At 41.3% G+C, this 20,105-nt stretch overlaps 1 protein-coding gene across 1 annotated transcript in view; it reads left to right on the forward strand.

Annotated features, from left to right (window-relative positions):
• The window catches only part of LOC126199385 (histone PARylation factor 1), a 107,102-nt gene that overhangs the window by 38,663 nt on the left and 48,334 nt on the right, over positions 1-20,105 (forward strand). Inside the window, exon 4 of the mRNA XM_049936304.1 lies at positions 4,477-4,613. Coding sequence (XP_049792261.1) covers positions 4,477-4,613 — 137 coding nt within the window. The remainder of the gene's footprint in view (positions 1-4,476; positions 4,614-20,105) is intronic.

Genomic DNA, 20,105 nt, shown 5'->3' on the forward strand with positions numbered 1-20,105 from the left:
TAATATTTTTGCAATTGAGGATCCTCCATATACCATGGGTACTGATAACAGTGCCTCCCCCCCTCATTTGTTTCTCGAGGGTATGTATATTTTTGTCAGGCTAGTGGTGTCGCCATCTCGCAGCTCCCCTGGTTCATCCTCAATCTAATGGTGAGGCCGAACGCATGGTTCGGACGTTTAAAGCTCAGATGCGGAAGTATGTATCTGGCAGGTCCCGCGAAGCTGCTTTAGACCGTATTTTGAATTATTACTGTTTCACTCCGGTGGGTTATAAGAGCCCGGTGGAGGCGCTACATGGACACCAACCTTGGACTCCCCTCCAGCTGCTGCATCTGACGTTATCAGCTATGTGACGGTCTTGGTTGGGTGTGCCGGTTTGGGCTCATGGTTTCAGCTATCGGACGAACTGGGTTTCTGCCATCATTGAGCATCACAGAGGCCGGTGCCTGTGCATCATCCAAACTTCTAACGGGCAGATGTCCTGTCACTTCGACCAGCTTTGGCTGCATGTGGTGGGGCCTGTCCTGGAGAGCCCACCGCTTCCCACACCTCCACCTCCTCCGACACCTTTTTGTATGTCACAGATGGTCTGGTTCGTGCTGCAGAGGGAATCGCTGCCTGACAGATAGCTGTCTGGGGTTCCTGTCTCTGTCCCCAATTGTCAACTACCATCACTAATGCAGTCCCCACTGCTGCTGCTGCTGCCGCTGCCGCTGCCGCCACCAGCTCCATTGCTGGGTCCTGTGTTGTTGTCATCTCAGATGCCCCTGTTGACTTCTCCAGCGCCGTTGTTGAACTCAGTGAGGACGTCGCTATGGAGACGCTGTCCCCTGTCCTGTTCTACAGCCTCTCATGAGAGTGGTATGCTGCACCAACCCGCCTCTCATCACTTCTGCCCCTGATGACTGGTCCTGCCCACCACATGCTATAGCGGCAGTCATTGTCTGGCAATGAAATGGGCATCGGCGTTGTCATTGGTGTTTTTCATGACTCGTAATGTCTGTGCCTTGTGAGATATGTACAACCCCACCCCCTCCCACAGTACCAGTGCTTTTTCGATGCCAGTGCTTTTTTTCTGTACCATGCATTTTTCTGAGCATAGTGTTTTTCATGTATGTGGGTATGTATGTGTGCATGTATGTATGTATGTATGTATGTATGTATGTATGTATAAGGGCACCCAAAAAGAAACAAGCCAGAGGCATAGTTATAGAAACCAGTACCTGTATGTTGGAAGTATTGACCCTGGCTGTTGAGACATTTGTCCCACTGCAACACAAGTGGTGAATGGCTGTCTCATAAAATTCCCGGGGCTGCGATGTTAACCAGTTCCGCACGTGCAGCTGGACATCGTCGTCCGAGGTGAATCGTTTGCCCCTCAGAGCCTTTTTAAGGGGACCAAAAGGGGCTTAATCACAGGGAAGAGGTCCGGACTGTATGGAGGGTGGCCGAGAACCTCCCATTTGAATTTCTGCAGGAGTGCCTTGACTGTGTTGGTGGTATGAAGCTTTATATTGTTGTGGAGCAGAATGACCCATGGGTGAGATTGCCTGGTCGTTTTGATTTGATCGCATGGCGTAGGGTGGTCAAGGTTTGCGAGTAATGCTGGGCATTCACTGTTGTCCCGTGCTGCAGAAAGTGAATCAGAAGGGGCCAGCTTGGTCAAAGAAGAATGTCAGTATAACCTTTCCTGCCCTCGTGTGGATGCCCTTGGCTTCTTTTGGTGATGGTGACCCTGGATGCTTCCACTGGAGACTTGTCGTTTTGATTCTGGTTCAAAGTGATGACACCATGACTCACCTCCAGCCACCACTTATACAAGGAACGCATTCCCTTCCCAAGCAGAGTGCTGCGGATGAGCAAGACAGTGGGCCATTCGACATGCTTCCTGGTGTGGTGGAAGACTGGGGGCACCCATTGGGCACACACTTTGCAAATGTGCATTCGTTTCTTCATGATGGTGTGAACACTTCCAATGCTCAATCCGACCATGTCGGCTATGGCGTTCACTGTCACTTGGTGGTCCTGGGCAATAAGTACATCCATCAGCTGGACAATGTCATCAGTAATGCAGTGTGGTGCTCCAGACCATGAATCATCGGCTAACGACACCCGCCCTTACCTGAAGTGCTTGTGCCACTCCTTGAGCCTTGCAAGGGACATGCTGTGTTTGCCGTACACTTGTGACATTCGTCGATGATGATCCTTTCCTCCTACTCCTTCTGCTGTCAGAAAACAAACAACACCTCTTTGCTCTTCTGTTGATGCCTCCATGTCACTGTTTGCAATGTGACTGGCAGTGTTGGACAATCGGTGCATGCTTCTGCTAGCTCTGTATAGTCACGTGACGTGCACATGTGCCCTCTAGTGACGGGCTGTGAACTTCCACACTTTGGTCAGAACCACACCTCGTTACACACACCACAATATTACCCTCTTGTCACTGGTTTGCGCAAAAAAACCTCATCGTCTTCATCAGGAACATCTTGATGTTGTCCTGCTGCCAGATTTTGTATCATTGCTTGTGATCACCCTGCATTTCTCTCTTTTCAATCAATGTCAAGGCCATAACTAAGATTAGAGGTGCTATCTCAGTGAAACATTTTGCAGCAAATGCTGACTTCTACAACTTCATTGATGATAGAATCCCAGTAATTTGTGTGAGGTTAGGTTTTTGTTTCATCAGTTACAAGGCACATTCAGAAAGTAAGTTTCCCTATTTTTTAAAACAAAGACAACATCATTTAAGTACTGGGAATATTTCACATTTCTTGAAAGCATGACAGTCACATGCAGTGTTTGCTTGTGTGTGTATGAAATAACTAGCTTATACCCACGACTTTGTCTGTGTGGGATTGCAGCCAATCAAGCAGCTTTCCCCACCCTAAATTACCACTTGTGAACCTCTTGGCAGGTACAGATACACATTCCACTTGTTTAGTGGAGTGAAATAGCAGTGCATTTTTGTTCTGACCGCTGTTTACTGACGACATCACTGGATCCAACCCCAGGCTGGAGTAGGTGGTGGTGGTGGTGGTGGTGGTCTGATCACAGGCAGCACCTACCCCATCAATGGCAGGGCTATTGTGAAAGCAGTCATGTGACATATGAGGTAAGCTGCAACTACTGTACTTCTTACTCAAGTTGGCATGACAAACAACAAGCTTTCTCTCTGAATGAACCTTACCTACCCCATCAATGGCAGCACTACTGTGAAAGCAGTCATGTGATCTACGAACTAAGCTGCAACTACTGTGCTTCTTGGTATGTTGGCATACCAAGCTCTCTGTCCCTATGAGGGGCCACCGACAAGTTATGGCAAAGAGAGAGCTGAACCACCCAGTTGCTGAACATGCTGCCCAACACAATATGCTTCACAGCCTGCACCATCTGGATTCTTCCCATCAAAACCATCTTTCCTGAATTGTACAGGTGGGAACTCTCCCTGAAATATATCCTATGTTTCCATAACCCCTCTGACCTCACCCTTCGCTAGTCCATGTCCTTCACCCACCTATCTGCTTCCCTGCTCCCACTCCAGTACTACACAACCTTCTATCCCACTAACACACCCATTACTCTTATTCCCATCTTCTGTTTGTCTTCTTTTTGGGGGAGGGGCCTAAACCAGTCCTCTAAGTTTTCTCTAAGTAAAGGAACTGATCAAACAATGGAAACTTCAGGTTGGAATATCAACAATACAAGGAAAAGATAAATTTCTACTCACAGTAAAGATGACACATTGAGTTGCAGACAGGCACAATGTAAAGATGCTTATGCATTATGTTTTGCCTGAAGCCTTCTTCTCAAAAGAAAATATACACACATTCGTTAACACAAGCAAGCACGCCTCATGAATGAATATGTTTATGTTTCCTTTTACGAAGATGGCTTTGGTCAAAAGTTAATGTGAAAGTGTATTTTCATTATGTCTGTCTGCAACTCAGTGTGTCATCTTTGTGTTGAGTAGTAATCTGTCTTTTCTTGCATTGTTGATACTTTTGCTGTGCCTGCCTGCAACTCATCATCTCCTCCGTAAGGTGAGTAGCAACCCAATCTTTTCATAATGTTGTCGTCATTCCACCCCGGATTTTCCATTGCTTAATAATGATAATATTAACTAATAATAATAATAATAATAATAATAATAATGTTACTACTGCGATAGTATATTCAGTGGTTGACAAACACTGGCTGAAGGATTTATAGGATGATATTGCAGGATACATTTTGCATAAAAATGTTAGCAGTAGCAGTTTTGTTGATTTCTGTAATGCAGGTTTCAAATTGTACAAGAAGAGATTGGCTATACAAAATAATTAGACAGCGTTAGCATGATTCTAGATGTCTTAACTTGGTATTGCTTCATTCTGCGTAGAGGTTAAAAAGCTTAATAAAGTAAAGAGCTGCTGTACGACTCAAAATCACCAGCTCCCATTTGCATGTCTCTCATATACCTTTTTTTTTTTCCAACAGAGGCATTATGTCCAGTTGGACTGACTTTGGTAGGACCATTTGATGTTTTGTGTGGAAATTTGGGTCCAGGAAGCAAGTACAAGAAATCAGAATATCTTCGCCATTGGAGATATTACTATGACCCACCAGAATTCCAGGTAAATAACTGTCTGGAACAGTAAGTGTTCATAATCATAGTGAGGAACACAAATCACACATGCTCCAACATGTAATGAATGTTTATCAAGTTTCTCTTATTTTTAAGTAATTTGTTAATAAATTTTGACATGAAACATCCACAGCCCTTTTTTTATAAGTATTCTGTGAAAGTGTTCATATTTATGCCACCTCTCTATCTCACAAGGGAATGCTTTTGTCCAGCTTGTCGAACAGTCATACATTTTTTTTCAATGTGAGATAGACCTAACAAAATCAACTGTAAAGAATTTCCATAATTTCTCAAAGACACTCTTTTTACGATATAATGGAGTATCTCTCCCGGGACAACTGGGAGATCTGGGAAAAACTTGGGAGTTTTTCATCTGGGAAAACTTGGGAATTTTTAGAATTCCGTGAATTTCTCATTGTATTAGTTTTCAGTTAAATTTGTGTAAGTTTGACTTTTAAGAACTGATACCCTAACAAAGAATTTTACCTTAGCCCACTACTGCTGGATAATACTGCAGAAATGAAATGTAAACAAGAGAGTAAACACCAAAATAAAACTTCAGTTGCAAGGAAAGTGGGCCATTTACAACAACAAAACACAGTGCACACACAAGTCTCTTGAGATAAAAATGAGGCAAAGGCTTTATGACAAAGACTATGCAGTATTTCGTAACAACAAATGTACATTTGATGAGCATTATGTCACAGTTGTTTACATTTCTAACAGATCATGGGAAAATATTGCAAATGGTGGCCTGAGAAGCGTTCATTTCAAAGTAAAATTCCATGCAAGATGAATTACAGTATATTTGAGAATGTGCAGTGAATTTCTTAAATCGTGGAGAGTTTGACTCTCATTGAAGGATCAGCTATTTAAAAATTTTCCGGCCCAGAAGACTAACCACTTACGCCATTATTTAAAATTTTACTGGCACATTTGTGTTTGATGTGTCATAAATGGTAATACTCACTAAAAAAGACCAAACTTCAAGGTTAGTTTTCATATTTGTTTTTGTTCTTTCATAGATTAAAAATAATACAATGGTGATGGAAAAAAGTGTAATTATCTTTACAAAAAAGGCGAAGTGTTCTGGTGTGCAGAGATATGTGTTGCAATAAGAGCAATACTGGTTTGCTTCTTTTCTCCTTGTTTTGCCAATGAATTGTCTCGTCTTCTCCTAATGTTTGCTACTGCTTCTTTCTAAGTAATTCTATAAATAGACAACAGAAGCCAGCACCAGTCAAGTGACAGGTAGCACCACATTCGTACCTTGCTCTCGTATGAAATTAGTCCAGTTTTAGAGCGATAGGTGATTCACATATAGTGAAAACAAGTGTCAAGTGCAACAACTCTATTCACCACTCTGAAATTTGCTTTCAATTAGGACAAGTATGGTCCATTAAATTTTGGGCATGCAGCCACGCAAATAAAATTTCCTCCACTGATATGTCGGCCGCAGAGTGAGTCACAAGACTGACGACAAGTTGCCAAGTGCGGCCTTATATGCTCCACTGCAGCAGTACTGTGCATGCGAGTCGCAGATGCTGGTTGGCGGCAGAGAAATACTCTTACACATGCACTGCCTGTGGCGAAGGCGTACAGGCATTAGATTCGCTTATCAATGTATGATAGGCGGCAGTGACACCATGACGACTTCTCCACAGTTTAATTATCCCAAGAGCTGGATTCCATGCTTCGTCCAAATTAAAACCACTATCTCTATTTATTAAATTATTAGCTAATCTAATCTATAGCTTCTTTGAAGACAGATTCCCAAAAGGAAGAAGTGGGTGTTAAAATCTTCATATCACTGTAATTCATGGCCTACCCTGTATCAATACAATGTTCGGCCACAGCTGACTTGTGTGGCTGTAATAAGCATGTGTATCTTCGATGCGTCACACATCTCTCATGAATGGTGTGTGTTGTTTGACCTACGTACGACTTCTCACAATTTCCGCAAGGAATCTGATACACACCCGCTTTATGAAGCTGTAAATCATCCTTTACAGAGCCGAGCAAAGCTGCAATCTTCATGGGGGGCCGGAGGATCACTTAACACAGTGTTTCTCTAGAATACAGCCTATCTTCGAGGAAAGAGCACCCACATAGGGCAAAAATGCACTAGATCTGAAGGAATTACTGTCTTCTTCCCCATCACATATTTGCATTCTAGATTTGTATTGAATGCTCTACGAATTTGCTGCGGAGAAAATCCATTCGATTAAAAAATGCTCTTGGGTATGTGAGCTCTTCTTGCAAATTATATTTATCGGATATGCAGTGCGCTCTATGCACTAAGGTCTTAAGGACACCTATGGTCTGTGAAGGGTGATGGCCGCTACTGGTATGAAGATATAGATTTGTGTGTGTTGGTTTCTGATATAAGGCATGTTCTGAAGTGCCATCAACTTCACGGTGAACAACAACATCCAAAAATAGGAGGCAGCCGTCTTTCTCTATTTCCATAGTAAATTCGATGCTAACATAGATGGAATTCAGATGCTCAAGAAATCGATGTAACTCATCCATTCCATGTGGCCATACCACAAATGTGTCGTCCACGTACCTCCAGAAGACTGTTGGTTTAAAACTTGCTGAGTCCAGTGCCTTGTCCTCGAAGTCTTCCATGCATAAATTAGCTACCAGAGGGGAGAGAGGGCTTCCCATGGCAACACCATCAATCTGCTCATAAAATTCACCATTTAACTGAAAATAAGATGAACATGTGCTTTTATCATCTTATATTCAGTTTAATGGTGAATTTTGTGCTTTTATCATCGTATTTTCAGTTAAATGGTGAATTTTGTCAACCTAAACTTAGGAGTGATTTGTCCATCAACTTTGACAAGAGTTAGATAATTCCTCTTCTGCATTTGTTCCAGAATGTAGTGATTTTAAGGGCTGTGAGGGACTTGTACTTCCTAAACTCATTCGTGGTTCACAGCCAAAAGATTGGATTCTTTGTCCAAATTAACTGACGGCTAGATCTTCGTCGGCTGGACAGTCCATGTCATCATTGTCTCCATTATCTCTGTCAAATAAGAATGGAAGAATGATGCTAGTGGTCAATCAGTTGGAAATCCTGTAGAAAAGGTGTCAAGTCTCCAGCAAGAGTCTTGGAAAAGGCAGTTTTTGGACTGAGTAGCTTGTCCTTGAGGTGATCTTTCATTACCTTGTAGCTTGCACATTTTGGTTCGTTTTTGTCTTCCAGTTTTGGAACAAATATTTGAAGAAATGGAAGCATTACTAGAGCTTGCTCAGCAACTTCCACATTCTCCAGAAATTGAATTGTGCATAACTTTAAGGGAAACAGATCCGATTCTGTTGTAGAAATGTACAGAGCTCTTCTGGCAGGGACATCCTTAAAAAGGTTGTAAAAGGCTTGTAAAATGTGAATTATCATCCATTGTGTCTCCTGTATTGCAGACTTGAAGGTGCATGAACAACATGAAGCCCACAAGTCCCAGTTTTCAATAAAACTGTCTCTGTCCCTTTGTTTTCTTTCAAAACATTTAAGTTCCCTTAAGAATGTGAGTTTGATGCTAGGGCTGCCCATCAATACTTGTAAAAAAGTTTTTTCATTGCTTCACTGGGTATTTTTTTCCTGAAGGACTCGAGTAGTTTAGGTGCTGTCGAACTGCTGGGAAAAAGCCAATGCGTAGTAAATAGTGCACACTAGATTTTTTTTTTTTACTGCACTAAAATGTTCATCTGTATTCTTTTGCACACCCTGTTGAAGTATTCATCAAAAGAAACAACCCATGATACATTTATGAGGTCAGCTTTAACTTCAGACTCAAAAAAGGGAGCTAGTCCGTATTGCATGGTATAACCAATTTTGTCCTTTTGTAAACACATGCTCTTGGCCACTTCACTATTGGGGAACTAGGCGGTGACTTGTGTGAAACGATGCACTACAAATACCACAATATTTCTGCCTTTGTTACTTCATCCTTTATTGTCATCTGATCAAATCCTCTCAGTTTATCCCTGGGTTTTGATGTTGCAGTGAGGTTCTTCTGCAGAGGCAAACAATTCGAGCAGTCAGCATCGCTGTTGTGGGTCCAGCTGAATCTGTAGATGTAGTAGTGGAAGTAGAACCTGCCTGCTGGTGCTGTGCTTCTGAAGGCAGCTGCTTTTGCGACATGCTTCTTGGATTTTGTCATGTGACCTGTAAGAGCCGATCTTCCTGTAGTACTGATGTTATAGGGGTCCCTGGACATATTCACATTTAGCACTATAAAGGTGCATGGGTACTTTCATCGACCAGTCCTTGAATGCTGGATCTGAAAGCCAGCTGCCTTGAAAACAATTTGGCAGGGTGCTGTCTCAGTGATTGTTGATGGGCAACCTTTATTGGAGAGAGAGGACCGATAGATGTAAATAAGGTTGAGCCTTGTTGTTACGCATGACAAAATATGACACAAATGAGTGGTACCCACATTGTCAGTTAATAAAATTTTGCTCCACATATGAGCAGAACTGAACTCGTCAGGTGAGCCAAGCACACTGATTGACTACTGACGAATTGGGTGATTTGAAAAGCAAGCAAGACAGGTTTGACAACCCCGTCTCTGCCAAGCAACATTCATCATAAGTTACGAAATTACTAATAGCTTTCTTTGACCTTTTAAGAAACTATCAGTGACAAGAATATCAACCAGTCTTACTCCAGTAATCCATTGTGTGTTTTTAGCTAATTTTCTGTGTACAGTAGAGTGCATTAGTTGTAAAGATGAAAGATGCTACGGCTGCTGCGCTCTCTGACCAAAGTTCTGAATGCTGGTTGGCATATCCCTTTGCTTTCATTTCGCTCTAGCTCAAAATCTTGGTCGCTGCTCTTCACACACTCCTCCCTTCTTCTCTCCAAGATTCTCCTCATTTTTGTTCTCACTCCTGTTCACTTCCCCCCCCCCCCCTCCCCCCTCCGTTACCCCTCCCCCCTCCCCTCTCTGTATCTCTCGGCTCTATCCTCCCAGCCATGATTTCTAAGTTATGAAGTCTGCGGTTACGAACAAATTTACTTCCCAATTATTTTACAATAGAGGTGCTATACTGTGTACTGTATGTAAAATTTCCAACTTGCTTTAGGACTTGTTAGACTTTTTGTTGTACATATACCGATTTTAATTTAAAGCCTAGATTCTATACCAGCGTACATGTTGATTTACTTGTAGAGGAATGATTTACCTGCTTAAGTTTAAAATAAGGTGTTACTTCATCCGGTATGTTGATCATGTCACTTTTTAAGTACCTATTCACACCTAAAAATATAATAAATGCTCTTCAGGTGTTATTGTGTTCACATTATGTTTGCTAGCTGTTCTTTGATGTCCCCCTCTCCATATTTTTCTACCTAATCAAGTCCACAGTAAAGGAAACACTGTGATTAATATTTCACATTTTACGTGCCTTGTAAAACCTATTTAAGGATTTCCGTGCCAGAATGGCTCTGTGTATTTGGACCATGAAATCAGAACGGCTGCCCTTGATCCGATGGCTGGAGACTTTAGGTGTTGCGGAGTGCTCTCTAGTAACTGCTTCCGTATCCTGGAATATTTGTTGCAAAGATAGGATACAAAAACAAACCGAAGTGTGCTATATACACGGTAGCCAAAGATCATCTCAAGAACATACTACATGTCCGAAAATCGCGTATACTGCCGCAACGCTTTTTGTTAACTTTACATATATCAACTTATATTTATTTTTATTGGGTGTATAAATGGTTATTGTTTTATTTGTATTTAAATCACACTAACAGCAGCTGTATGATTATGGCATTTCACAGTATTGGGATTCTGAGCAGGCATATAATGATGTTAGTTGGTGAAAGTGATGGCTCTTCCTTCGTGTGACCGATTGCTGGCTCACTTACCTCGCCTCACCTCACCTCATCTCCTCAGCTCACAGTGGTCTCTCTTCCCCCTTCATCCAGTCATTGGATCGTGTTGCTATGAGCAGCTGACGCTGTGATGACTGCTCTTATTCAGTCCCATCCTTCATTGCCACTTCAGTCTGTCACTCAGAATGCTGAATGCTTTGACCTTTCAGTGAGTGCTCACAGCCTTATGTTAGTGGTTGTTCAAGTATTGTACATTATAGCTGGAGTTTTGTGTAAAAACAATGTAAAAGTTGTTGCATCACTCTTCATAAAGGTTCTCCTAAAAGTGCTGCAACCATGATCACAAAATAAATATTAAATAAATTGAGTTATTGAAAAACAGATTATTGAAAGGTTACAGGTTTTATACTTACAGGCACTTAAGAAAATGACATCCAGCAAAAAACAATGCGTTTTGGAAAGATCTTTGATGCCAATCACTATTTGGACTGAAACTTTCTGGCAGATTAAAACTGTGTGCCGGACCGAGACTCGAACTCGGGACCTTTGCCTTTTGCGGGCAAGTGCTCTTGCCCATGAAAGGCAAAGGTCCCGAGTTTGAGTCTCGGTCCGGCACACAGTTTTAATCTGCCAGGAAGTTTCATATCAGCGCACACTCCGCTGCAGAGTGAAAATCTCATTCTGGAACTATTTGGACTGCTTGTTTGTGTAATACAAAAGTAGAAATACGAATTGCACCAGATACTGAAGTTTGGTTTCCAAAGCACTCGTAGGTTCCTGCCTAACCATACCTTCAGAGAAAAACAGCAAAAAATTGTTGATGTCCAATATTATATGTGAAAGTTCAGCTTTTCAAGTAGCAGTACTGTATTTATATTAATTTAAACCATTAAATTTTCCTCTTCGTGTGGTCGCCCTACATAACAGTGATTTTGCTATTGGCTGACAATGTAACTTGTCTAATGCTCTGAATATCTGCCGTCATTGGCTGGCGATATCTCTTGATGTGAGCTATGATTGGCTGACAAAAGTGCATCACGCAATGCAATCTCTATGTCAGAGCTCCAGAAGCTACTGTGCTGTAATTGGTGGCATTTGTATATATACTTTTTCAGTATGAAAATAAGCAGTGGACATAGTGTTGCATTTCAAAGATCTTTTCAAAACACGTTGTTTATTGCTGGATTTCGTTTCCTAAAGTGCTGGGAAGTCCTATGCCAGTATAGGACCTTTACCTTTCAAAGGACTGATAGGTTTTGCAGCTCCAAGTGAAAGTATACTGCCACTTAACACGGAAAAATATTTATTTTACCCCGTTTATAGTGTAATTTACCCAGGAAAAAGTGTGTTTTTTACTGGAAAATCTGGAAAAAATCTGTAATTTTTTTTTTTTTGTCTGTGTATATACTCTGTGTAAGCAGAACAACCTGTACCTCAGGTTGCTAAAACTATCCTCTCAGATTGGTAAAGTTGTTCCCTCCTATCACTTATAACAGCTACGTACACCCATTCAATGAATTGGCATGTTACAATACACAAAGACACATACATATACTATTTAACAATGAATCAATTAAGTCTATATAACACTTCTTATAAAATTTTACATGTAGTAATTTTACTTGCACTGAAGTAGTTTCTGTTTATGCTTTGCTGTGTAAAAAAAAGGGAAATAAAGTTACAAACCCTCTAAGAAGTGATGTAAACAGAAATTTTCTGTGCTCCAGACAAACCCAACAAGAGATAAGTTACTGCATTCAGTCACTTTGGAGTTTGTACTAGTTTATCTGAAACAAAATTGGGATGGTCCAAACAAAATGCTTTGTTGCTCTTCTCTTTATTTCTTTTGATCTCCATTCAGTTTTCACCTTCAAATGCTCTAAATAAAAAAGCTCGTCCAATGGTTCTTTGTAAATTTAGCAATACATATCTTAAACATGAATGGGAAAATGTGGGGAAAGGAGTTTTTACATAAATTTTTAAAAAAGGTCAACAAGGTAGCCAATTCGACATGGTAGAGTTATCATGTACCATCTCGGCTATAGTCCGTTGATGACACAGAGCTCACCCAGATGATGCATGAGCTGTTACATCCCGTATAACACAAAGAGTGGATAACTACCCTGTAGGAGCCATGAGACTCAGCAACGAACGAAAGTCAGGTGGGTGTTGCGGTAGCTGGGTGGCACCTGAACACCTCACAAATTATACCCTTAAGGTGTGATGCAGCCCATAAAAGTTTATGGAAAAAGACATGTACAGTAATGTATCTAGAATTTTGAATTGGAGTTATAATGTACATGCACTCTCTCATTAAGAGAAACCTGAAAGTTGTCTTAAATATGTAAACAAACATGTGGATTACACTGATATTTTAACTTAATTGAATTTATGACTTTTGTACACTAGTGTGCTAAAGATGAACATTAAAGTTCAGTTTATCACACGCAGTAGCAAAAATTTTGGAGTACAAACTAACAAGAGCATGTCTTCCACATGGGGCATCTTACAATGCATTTGTGATTTTCTGTGACTGGTGAAAAGCATTTGATGGAGCAGTTCACAGTATTCTTCTAGAGAAACTCAAATATTATGGCTGTCAATAAAATTCTTCTTGGCTACTGACTGCATTGTCAGTATATAAAAGTGCCCGACATTTTGGCTACTGTTGCAAGCCTTCGCTTACGTAAAATATTATGGCGTAGATCTTGCTGGTAACTAGCTTCTTGTTTATCTATATTAAAAAAAGAAAAAAAGAAAAAGCTGCGGAGTGTCACATTAAGAAATCCAGGTAGCGTACATAATGAAATGTCATCCTTAGAACAGGGAATAATTTTCACATGTGTACCACAGGGCACGATATTGTGTCTGTTCTTATTCTTTTAATATATACATTGAGGTGACAAAAGTCATGGGATACCTCCTAATATTGTATTGATGTGGCAATGATTCAAAACAAGTTGTTTGAAGTTCTGTAGTAATATTGAGCCACGCTACCTCTGTAGCCATCCATAATTACAAAGTGTTGCTGGTGCAGGGTTTTGTGCACAAACTGATCTCTTGATTATGTCCCATAAGTGTTTGCTGGGATTCATGTCGAGCCATCTGGGTGGCCAAATCTTTCGCTAGAGTTCTCCAAATTGTTCTTCAAACCGAAAGTGAGCAATTATGGCCTGGTGATGTGGCACATGTTATCCATAAAAATTCCATTGTTGCTTGGCAACATGCAGTCCATAAATGGCTGCAAATGTTTCAAAAAGCTCATGGCACTGAACTGCATTAACTGGATTTTATTAGTACTACCAGTTTCAGCCATAAGTCATCGTCTAGTACCTAACAACACAGCATTCCAATTTGTAGAACCGCATTAAGGCAGCACAAATTGGTGCCTAGCAATCACATAATAATATACTTACGAAAATCACTTAACTCATTTCATTTGTCATGAATATTGAAACACAAAGCAATGAATATTTTAATCCACATGGCACATACAATAAAAAACCTCACCATAGCATTTACAAGTGTACCAATCATCCTAATCATATGAGATGATGACAACAACAAATACACAGTGACTTAGCATCATAGTCCAATGATCTCCTTATGCTGAAGATATACCTATGAAGATATATTGACATGTACGTTATTCAATTACAAAATGTGACAAATAACATAAAGAAAGCTAAATCTTATCATCACTGTTGTCATGTAGCACAGTAGTTTTTTTTTACTACCATCATGCCATCCTAACACACAGAAAAAGACAGAATGAAAAGCATACATCAAGGTCTCAATTGACGTAATCACCATCTAAAGACTGAGAATGTAACATTATATAAATTACAGTACCACAATATTGTGCAAATTATAGCACAGACTGAAACAAAAGTGAGACCTACCATAAAAATGATCCATTAACAATCAAACAATGGAAAATCCCGAATGGAATGTGACAATATTATGAGAAGGAAAGTTGCCACTCACTATATAGCAGAGATGTTGAGTCGCAGATAGGCACAACAAAAAGATTTTCACACTTAAAGCTTTCAGCCAAAGCCCTTTGTCAACAATAGACACACATAAGTGTGCACACAGACACCCATAAGTGTGTGCACAAACACACACACACACACACACACACACACACACACACACACATGCGACTGCAGTCCCAGCAACAGAAACCAGTTGCCTTAGACTACAGTCATGTGTGTGAGTTGCGTTTGCGTGTGCGCACATGTGAGTGTATTGTTGACAAAGGCCATTGGCCGAATGCTTTAAGTATGAAAATCTTTTTGTTGTGCCTATCAGCAACTCAACATCTCCGCTATAGGGTGAGTGGCAACTTTCCTTCTCATAATACAATTAACAATCATTTTTTTAAAGTTAGTGACAGGATAAGGTGAGATCTTACAATTGTGTGGCTCATCCAAGTTACTACATATCCTGTCCCTAAGCATTTCCAGCTCTATATAGCTTGCTGATGTTCTAAGTGACATTTACAAGATTCATTATCCTGTTAACACCCAATAAAAGTACAAAGAGTGAAGAAGTGGGGTACTAGAATTGCTGAACCCATGGTAATTATATCAACAAACCATGCTTATCTCCCAGGTATGTTGGAACAGTAAAAATCTATCTTGGTGACTAACCATTTGAGTCAGGTCGGTAAGTTCTTTATGGAACAGTCTGCACACAGATACAGATACTTCAAGAATAAAACTCTACCTATATTAAAACTTTACTATTGTCAGTCCAATTTTATGCATACTCTGGATGGTAGTACCAGTGGACTATTTCAACTCACTGTAAGAATAAAAATCTGTCAGGTGGATTATCTCACCAGTAATATAGTATTAAAGTAGGATGCAGTAAAAAAATCTTAATATACATGTAATATCATAACATTAGATAAAGACAAGGTGGGAGGAAATCCTACAGAATTGAAAGTGCAAAAATGTTGCCACAAATTCAAGTTCCACACAGCTATCAATTTATTAATGACTATAAGGGTCATCCTAGATGGAAATTGACCTCATAGTTGTTCACCATTTGTTATCATACTGAGAATATTGTCTTGTCCCTTCCAACAAATTCATTCCAGTGTATTCACTGGTCCTATGTGTCAGTGAAAATATAAATCCCCTCATTGAGTTGTATGTCTTGTATCCTATTTCAGACAGAGAAATTATGGGGGAAAATACTTTTCTCGTTACATTAGCTAATAACTAGAACATTCATGTAAAAACACCGTCTTAATAGATACCTAAACATTTGTGTTAATGCTCTGGATATAAGTGAGAGTAGAATACTTGATGCTCTATAACAGTAGAACTGCCAGGTTAACATATCTGGCAATTGGTACAGTAGTTTAAGAACCTCAGCCTCCATGAGCATCACTATACTTACAAAAATCTCCAAATGATAAAAAGAATAAAACTCAGTAAGCTAGCAGCATTCCTTTATATTTTTTATTACTACACATGCACTGTGATGCATTGGATATAGCTAAGGTGGGAGAGAATCCAGCAGAATTGAAAGTGGAAAAACCTTATCACAAAATCTAGAACCATACCTGCCCATTACGTAATTATTGTCTGTAAGGGTCTTATCAGAAGGAAAATTACATCAAAGAAAAATCAATTTGCTCATTGAGTATTTTTTTCTGGGTTATCGCATTGGGGAGGGGGGGGGAGGGGAGGGGGGGGGAAGAAAAAAAAAAGAAAAAAAAGAGAGAAAAATTGTCTCATACAACAAATTCCTTCCAATGCTGTTATTGGCCTTATGTAACAAAATCATCTGATCATTTATATTACGTAATACACGTTTGTGTGTTTTTAAATACGCTTCTAGAACTGAAGTGTTACTTGGGTAAGAATGTTCTGTAAAACTGATTTTTAAGTTTCTCCCCATCTGACCAATATAAAATGTGTCACATTGCTCACAGTTAATCTTGTGTACTCCACATTGGTCATATACAGATTCTTTATCAATATTGTGCTGCATTTTTGTACCAGCCTTATCTGTAAGCCTTCATAAGCATAGGATACTTGTTTGTTGTGACTTGGATCACATCCTTCATGATGGTTATAGTACATGGGCATGTACCTAATGTGAAGAAACACCCTCCATTGCCAGACATTGTCCTCAACAATCTTCCATGTATTCCATGAGCTTTCAGAATGTGTGAATGGATTGGGACACTTTTGCTGTTTATATGGCTCAAGGTGCTGGCAATGCATAAACACAGATTCATATTGCTTGCATCGCTTCTTTCCTCTATCTGGCACAGTGTTCCTTCTTCAGCATTTTACAATGCTGATCACATTGCTGTCCATTCCTGGAACCCACTTGGACTGTAGCCATCCAAAAAGACCAGGTGCCAACTTATGGACAAAGGTGCAGAAGGCAAACTTCATTTGGCATGGTGCTGGGATGTCCATCCGAGGTGTTAGGACATGTGGAGACTATGCTTAGTGGACACACTGTTGCACTCACATTGTTTAGTTTCTTCGTCACTGAAGACTTGCCTCGACACCAGTACTTCTTACACATCTTGACTTGGGTGGTAAACATGTTTGGCATTTTCTTGCTGCACACGAGCACTATTCGATTGATATTTTTGTGGCATTCTACATCACATCATGTGTGTTTCTGTGTTATCACACACTGGAAAATAACCAAGCTCTAATGCAGTGCGATTCAAACTGTACACGAATTTTGTTTCCCCTCTTCAGCTTTTATTTTTTTACATTGTAAGACATCAAAATTATGAGCAGTGAGCAGTGTCAGATAACTGAAAACCAATTGTATTTTAGCAATACTTGGGAGATAACTATGGTTTGTTGATCTAATTACCACAGGTTCAGCAATTCCAGTACCCTACTTCTTCACTCTTTTGTACTTGTACTGTACGTTTACAGAATAATGAATCTTGTATGTGTCATCTACATCATCAGCAAGTTATACATTCATTGCTTTTTGTTTCAATATTCATGACAAATGAAATGTTTCAAGTGATTTTCGTAAGTATATTATTATGTAATTTCTAGGCACCAATTTGTGTTGTCCTAATGTTTTTCTACAAACTAGAATGCTGTGGTGTTAGGTACCAGATTTTGGCTTATGGACGAAACCGTTAGTACTTATAAAATCCAGTTAATGCAGTGCAGCTCATGGAATACATGGAACATCGTTGAGGACAATGTCTGGCAATGGAGGATATATCTTTTCATATCAGGTACATGCTCATGTACTGTAGCCATCATGAAGGATGTGATCCAAGTCATGAGTTTTTTTTAAACATATATCCACTGCTGAGAATTGCCTGGAATGGAAAAAAAAACCTTATTGCTGCAAATGGTCTCCAGTTAGCTGAAATAACAATTTCCAGCCTATGACCAGTTCCATTGCACCAGAGGACCCAGTTCATTGCTTGTCTGTTAACACTGACAACTTTACACAAATGCCGCTGCTCGCAGTCGTAAAGTGAAAGCCATCGGCCACTGCATTGTTGTGATGAGAGGTAATGCCTAAAATTTAGTATTCTTGGCGCACTCTAGACACTATGGATATTAGAATATTGAATTCCCTAATGGTTTACAAAATAGAATGTCCCATGTGTCTAGCTCCAACTATCATTCAACATTCAGAGTCTGTTAATTCCCATCATGAAGTCATAATCATGTCAGACACCTTTTCAAATGAATCACCTGAGTACAAATAACAGCTCTTCCAATGCATTGCCAAGGGTCCCCCTGCGGGTTCGGGGGTAGGAATAGGCCTGCGGTAGTCCTGCCTGTCGTAAGAGGCGACTAAAAGGAGTCTCAAAAGTTTCGGCCTTATGTGATGATCCCCTTTTGGGTTTGACCTTCATCTTTCCAAATTCTTCCGAAGAGCGAGCCAATTGGGGAAGGGCCCCCTTACATGGTGCATTGTATCCTTCGTGCATTGAGAACTTTATCCGGCTTTCTTGTTGTCGCAATGCTGTCCCGCTCGTTTTCCATCTCTTGGGCGAGGATATGTTCCTGGGTGCGATTACCACTATGACTACGCAGTGTTGCTTTTTGTGCTGATGACGACCATGGACATCTTTGCACCTAATATCCAGCATGGTAGCCAGTGCGTTGTGGTGGGGCCGCCATGTACCCTGTTGGTTGTAGCCCCCTGACAACACAGGGATCGCTCTGCTGATGCCTGCACCATTAACTCCCCACGTATGCCAAGGAGTAGATGCGTATCATCCTGGGGCATCATTCCCCTCCCTGGCCACACCGTGGGAGGAGCGTAAGTCTCAGGATGGCAGTGACAGTTATTTTCCCTGGTTCGTAGTTTGTACGAGAGCTAATGGGGAGTCTTTCATCTCCACAAAGCCTCAGTTCTTCGTAGAGCATTTAGAGGACAAGTTTGGGGAGGTGGGGGGGCTTGTCCAAAATGTGCTCTGGGTCAGTATTGATGAAAACGGCGTCCTCTGCCCAGTCACGAAGGTTACATGCTTGTGACAAGTTGGGGTATGTTTCTGTTACCATCACACCCCATAAGAGTCTAAATATGGTCCAGGGTATTATTTTCCATAGGGACCTTCTTTTGCAGTCTGATGACGCGCTGCACGCCAATTTAGAGCATCGAGGTGTTCATTTTGTCCGGCGAGTTCATCAGGGTCCGAAGGATAATCAGATTGCTACCGGTGCCTTCATCTTGGCCTTCGAGGGTGATACATTACCGGAGAACAAGGTGACGGTCTACCGATGTGACGTCAAGCCCTATATCCCTCCTCTGATGCGGTGCTTTAAGTGCTGGAAGTTCGGCCATACATCTTCCCGCTGTACTTCCAGCCTCACATGTCGAGATTGCGGACACGCTTCACATCCCAATACTCCATGTGCCCCACCTCCCATCTGTGTCAACTGTGGAGAGCATCGTTCACCTTGCTTGCCAGACTGCAGGATCTTACAGAAAGAGCGAAAAATCATGGAATATAAGACCCTGGACCAACTGACCTATACGGAGGCTAAGAGGAAATATGACTGACTACATCCCGTGCGAATGACATCTTCATACGCCGCTGCTACAACAACCATGCTAGCCGCGTCATTTCAGCGAATTCCAGCCAGATCGCTGAGCCGTACAACTCCACATGCCCCCTTGCCCATGGGGGGCACTACCCACCCTGTTGCTCCTGCGCCGCCTACCTTGGGAGCAACACTCCCCACCCATCGGCGACGTCCGTTCCCACTTCCAAGCCGGAGAAGCGTCCAACTTCTTCGGCTACTCTCACTCACAAGAGGTCCCTTGGGTCCCCTTCCCAGGTTTCCACAAGCGGGAAGGATGACACCCGACAGTGGCATAAGTGCCCACAAGCAGCTGGTCGTAGGGCTTTGCGATCCTCCTCCGTCCCGGAGACTGAATCGGTGAAGCCCTGCCAGCCAGTGAAACCCAAGGAGCAGCGTGAGAAATCCAAGAAGAAGACATCTAAGCCCAAGGAACTCACGGTGGCACCCACCCCACCGCAACCTTCAAGCTCTGCATCTGAGGATGAGGTGGAGATTCTGGCGTCTGCTGAGGGCCTGGATCTCACCGGTCCCTCAGACGCAATGGCTTGCAGTTGCACAGGTACTCAATCGGTGGCAG

Source organism: Schistocerca nitens, chromosome 8 (assembly GCF_023898315.1).
Source record: "Schistocerca nitens isolate TAMUIC-IGC-003100 chromosome 8, iqSchNite1.1, whole genome shotgun sequence".
NCBI classification, from domain to species: Eukaryota; Metazoa; Arthropoda; class Insecta; order Orthoptera; family Acrididae; genus Schistocerca; species Schistocerca nitens.